General features: G+C 28.2%; 1 protein-coding gene across 1 annotated transcript; it reads right to left on the bottom strand.

The window, feature by feature from the left end:
- Positions 1-286: 286 nt before the first annotated feature.
- LOC11408401 (protein LIGHT-DEPENDENT SHORT HYPOCOTYLS 7) lies at positions 287-3,049 on the bottom strand. Its single transcript, XM_003596316.4, has 2 exons — positions 2,375-3,049; positions 287-560 (listed from the first exon to the last, which is right to left on the bottom strand). Exon 1 carries the CDS (start codon positions 2,938-2,940, stop codon positions 2,404-2,406), a length of 537 nt encoding a protein of 178 aa, XP_003596364.1. The 5' UTR covers positions 2,941-3,049; the 3' UTR covers positions 287-560; positions 2,375-2,403.
- Positions 3,050-5,721: the final 2,672 nt, after the last annotated feature.

The following is a 5,721-nucleotide window of genomic DNA, read 5'->3' on the forward strand; positions in this document are numbered from 1 at the left end:
TAACATGCACTTAATCTACCAAATTTCGATTTCATGCATGTTTAGTGTGACAATGAGTTCTACAAAATCACAATGAATCATTGAGATTTCAGTAAAAATAATACTTTTAAATTTTAATAAAATCACAATTTCATTTTAATTTTGGCAATGTCATCTTAATTCAAACATGCATTAGTTATAGAAAATTTAACGTTACTTTCAATATATATATATATATATATATATATATATATATATATATATATATATATATATATATATATATATATTTGATACCCCCATCAAATTATACGCAAATAATCCATATAATATGGCTGAATTGATATATAGTACAGGGACTTGCCCAATATTGTAAACTCAATTCTTCCTCAACTTCATTCTAAAATTCTCATTCGAACATATAACAAAATACATCCCATAACTCATAAAGACCATATGAAATGGGTTAAAACTTTACCCAAGAATATATTAAACAACCGGCATTCCATGTCTTTACCTGAAGTAATTATCCAATGCTTAGCAACAAATTTAGATTCAGGACTTTGAAATACTTTAGAAACCTGTGATCAATAACAAAGGATAATCCAAAATTAAAAAAATGTGCACTACAAAAATAATATATGAATTGCTAAGGTAAAAGAAGTGTAATGAATTGCTAAGGTAAAAAAATAAATAAATTGTTGCACATGGTGAGTAAGGATTGTAGTACAATACAAATTAAAGACCATGGTCAAAACTTTAATTTCAAAACTTTCCATTTTATTGTTGATATAAATATTGATTGTGAAAATGCAAGAACACACATAGTAATAGTATGGTCAGATATGCCTTGCAGTGTTAGGTGGTTGGAAAGACTGTGTTTCATGTACGGAGGTCAGACTCAGATATATATACCAACAACAAAAAGGACATTCATATTATATGAAAACAATGGGATATAAAAAAATTAAATTGGTTAGAATAAGACAATATTTTAAGAAAACAATGAGATTTTGGATTCTAGAAGATGACACCAGCTTATAAGATTCATGGAAGAGAATCTAAATTCATAGATTTTGAAGATGCTATAAATATGAATCTCTTTTAAAATTGTTAAAGTCGTAAATAAAGTACATATTTTATCTACTTTCCGATCAAAAAATGCATATAAGTTAATTAATTCGGCGCCTTAGTTATGTAATTTATGTTTATTGTTCAGCTTGTGCAGAGACTTGATCATTAGTAAATTTTTCAGTTAAAAAAAATCGATGTATAATTTTTTTACTCAATGTTACTATAATTATTTACAACTGTAAAAAACATATATTTATTGCAAATGGGTAACAACAAATTGAAACTTGTAGCAGGTTAGTCTATGAGATCTACCATAGGACTATATTAGATCCCCAAAATTTTGAGTGCCCTTTTGGCCATACAATGTTCCCAAGAAAATCTACTTATGAATAATTTAAAATGCTTAACTTTTATATCATTGTAGAAACATTGTTTATGGAAGCCACATTAACATAGCCCGTTTATACTAAAAGGAGTAAGTTTTTTTTATTTTTAACAAAAGAAAACAAGTAAGATTGTGTGGAAAAGCCAACTTGTAAATATATAAGCAAAATATAATATATCATAAGATCTGAAAATGAATAATTAGAAAATATAGGAAACATGGTAATATTGTCATCTTCCTTAAAAAAAATGGTAATATTGTCATCTTGCATTTGGAATCGACAAAAATAAAACTAATGAAAGATCATATTACCAGGTAGTATCTCCAGTACTGTATGTTCATTGTAAGAAGAGAAGAAAAAGAAACGATACAAGGTATATAATACTCCAACATTTATAACAAGTATATTACAATTTAGGGTTTTGAAGTCTATAAATTAGGGTTTGATATGAAATCAAATGTAGATGCAGTTAGAGAAGTTTATGTAAATACAGTAATATTTTATGGCTTAAAATGAGGTGTACTGTGTCTTGATGAGATTTATGATTTTTCACTTGTTGCAGAAAATTCAACCAGTAAACACTCAACTATACAAAGTATATAATTATTAAAAAATTCAAAAAAACTATACAAAGTATATGGATATATTTTCCACAAACTGGTTTGTTAAATAATTGCATAAAAAAATTGTTCAATTATGTCCTTTCTATTTAGATAATGACAATGTTAATTATTCAAGAAATGATTCGTTTCTTTTACATCTCAACTTTAAAAAAAAAAAAAAAAAAAAAAAAAAAAAGAAGCAAAATATGACCCATTGTACTCTTATATTAATAAAATTAATTTTTCTGTTAAAAAAAATTAAGTTAGATCGAGTATCCCTTAATTATACTCTTCTTAATGCATATAAAAAATAAAAAAGAGAAAAAAACTTACCATATATGGTAATGAAGAGCCAATAAACTTTACTGCATAGGTAAATTTGAGGTATCCCCGTTATGTTTAATTGCAACCCTCTTCTTCTTTTTCTTCTTGTAAGGAATTCCTCTAGCCTTAGCTTGAGAATCTCTCACCTCACGAAGATAGATTCTTATGGAACCACTAGCAAAAGGATTAGTTTCAGGTAATCCACCATTTTCTTCATAAGCAGCTCTTAATCTTCCAATTAGTGCATCAAGACTTCCCCAAGCTTGTTTTAGAGGACAAGTACATGGTCCAGGTGGTTCGGTTTGTCCGAAAAACAAACAACCTTGTAAGTGCACTTTTGTTTTTCCAAATTGATCCAAGTACCTTAGGAATTCAAGAACATGGTTTGAATTACAATTTGATAGTGCCACTGGTGGTCTTTGATTCCTTAAGTATTGTCCAAAAGTGTTCCAATCTCTTCTCTTTTGTGACTCGTATCGACTAAGCGGAATTTGTTGTTGCTGCTGCTGATTTTGATCATCACCTATTGAAGATCTTGATGATCCTTCAACTATGTCTTTTCCTTTGTTGGACATATCTTTCTTAAGATTAATTCATTTAGTATTTCTTTATTATGAAAGGGAAGGTTTTTTTGGTTTGGTGGAGAGTGAGAAGAAGGGAGAGAAGAGAGAAGACAATAGAATAGAAGTGGAAGAAATATATTTAAAACTAAAAATGAAAAAAATAATTTAGGGTATCACATCAAAGGGCTAATGAGGGGACAATGTATGGGACCAATGAAAGTGCTTTAGCCTTTCTTTTTCTTCATTGCCTACATTATTTTCTTGCTTTAATGGTACAATTAGTATTAATCATACTTTATTTTTTTCCACATTTTTTAATTTTTTTTTATCATTGTGCTTCCATCATCAAAGCAATTATTAATGGGTAATTTAGAGTAATTAGCACTATACGGTTATTGCCCTTGTAACTATTTAATAACAGTCTAGCTTTGTCTATTGTTTAGGGGCTTGTTTGTCACGTATTAGCAAATTTTGTGATTAAAAGGTAAACTTAATGGTTTCCGTGACCTATCCTATAATTTATATTCACATGGTAGATAGTATATGGTGTCACATCTCTTTCATATGATAGTCACGAATCACAAAACTTTTCAAATTAGATTACCTTATATGCAATATATATCACTTACAAATGGAAATTAATTAAGCTAGCTGATCATTCAAGAGTTTGTAACAAATAGATTTACCCGGTATTCCAACCTATTTTTTTAAGAAGTTAAAATGGTATATATTCACAATAAATTAAGGCGCCTCTTTAGAACAAGACGCATTAAAGAGGTCGCTTAACATACGAGTTTGTCAGTAAACTGGAAAAAACAAAAAGCAGACATTAACCGATACCCAAACAAACCAACGAGTCCGACCGCCACTGACAACCATTAATAAAAAGTAGCATTATTAGCACGCGACCATCAATAATAATGAAATTTAATCTTCTCCACAAGCTCGATTTCAAATCGAATTTTAGATTCAATGATATAATGCCATTATAAAAAAAAAGATTCAATTATATTAATAAGGACTGTGGGTAAAAAAGAAAAAGTTTAACTTTCATATAATGTTTATGTAAAATTATTTAATAACAACACATCACAACCAACCATATGTGTGAGTTAACATAAAAGTATGATAAAAGTTGCATGTTTATAAGATTTGGCCGTTACAATGGATTGACAACTTACATTAACGATGTATATGAATTAAATTCATCAAAAAAAAAAAATACCGAAAGAAATGTTTTTTATTTTTCGCCTTGAAGTTTCTTAACAAGAATACACCTTAAATGTTTCTTTAACTAACCCATATAGTATTGGAAAATAAAATAAAAAATTCGGTTCAAGTGGAAGAATAGTCGTTATTGCTTGCATAATTGTTCAAAGTATCTTAATCTGAAAAATCCCACGCACACACGCTTGAGGCTCATATTGTAGTATTTTTTATACTTAATTATGTTGTACACAATATCTATAAATTGTAGTTTATTACTAGTTGTGGTTATGTGATTTTTTTTTATCAAGTTAAGTTAAGTCTTCTTCAAATTATCCATATTCTTCACTTTGATTAGAGACCAGTTATAATTATATTCCTCACAGTTTCATCTAATTGTATAGTTTTGTTTTGATTCTGTTGAGTTTTGACTCAAATTTTGTGTTTCTGGTGGAGCTGAAACCATGACATGATTTTACAATCGTGATACAATTTTTTAGGCAGAATTTGGAGGAAGTTAATGGAAGTTAAATCGTGACATGATTTTGGAATAAACGTGCAATATTGGAAATTGTGGCACAGTTTAATCGTGGCACGATTTAGGCAAATCGTGACACAGTTTTGTGGTTTATAATTTTACACTTGGTTGCCAGATATGATTTAGATTGTTGTTATTGCTTGTGGCTATTTTGGTTATTAGTTTGCCATTGATACATGTTTCACAACAGATTCATGTATGCAAATTGTAGTCAATATTTTTAATGTATCTGATTTTTAAGGAAAAGAGTTTCGGTAATTCAAAGTTCGACTTAGAGATAAATAATGTTTAATCAATAATTGTTCCGTCAGAAAAATGTCACTCACAATTTAATTAAGGGTTTTCTAATATTAGACCTCATAAGATGGTCCATTTTAGTAAAAAGGTGAATTTTCTAATGATAAAAAAATGGAAAGAGATATCATATTCTATTAAAATTTCTAATGATCCATCTTTAAACCCTTTTTAAGAGGTCTATATTAGAAAAATCCTTGAATGAATGGCGTGCTATCCGGTTGGATTTTATTCAAAGGCAGTAACATCAAGAGCCTCATTTGTTTTGTTTTTTCTTTAATCCTTTTTGTTGTTAGGTAGAGTACGTACCCATTGCACACAATCTTTTTTTACTGTTAGAAAATGAGCTAAGAACCAAAATCTAGAAATACAAGGAATTTGAGTACCCATCTAATTAATCTTATATTATATATACTTGCAATAAACCAATACTAATACCTAATCTTAATCAAGTCAAATATCAATTGATCATCAGTTGAACAATGACACCACTCAAAACAAAATTATCATGCATCTTCCTCAAGTTCATGTGTATATATTATATTCGATTAAAATATACTATCTTGAAACTGACTTAATCTTTTAATCTATTTTATTTTAATGAAAGACACAGATATTATGTTTAATCTATTCTAAAAAAATTATCCATTGTATATTTTAAATTATATTATGTTCTTTCTAAAACTGTCTATTTAAATTTTAATCAGCTAATAATTATACATTTATTTATATATTTCTTTTGATAGTTATACATA

This window comes from Medicago truncatula, chromosome 2 (assembly GCF_003473485.1).
Source record: "Medicago truncatula cultivar Jemalong A17 chromosome 2, MtrunA17r5.0-ANR, whole genome shotgun sequence".
Classification (NCBI taxonomy): domain Eukaryota; kingdom Viridiplantae; phylum Streptophyta; class Magnoliopsida; order Fabales; family Fabaceae; genus Medicago; species Medicago truncatula.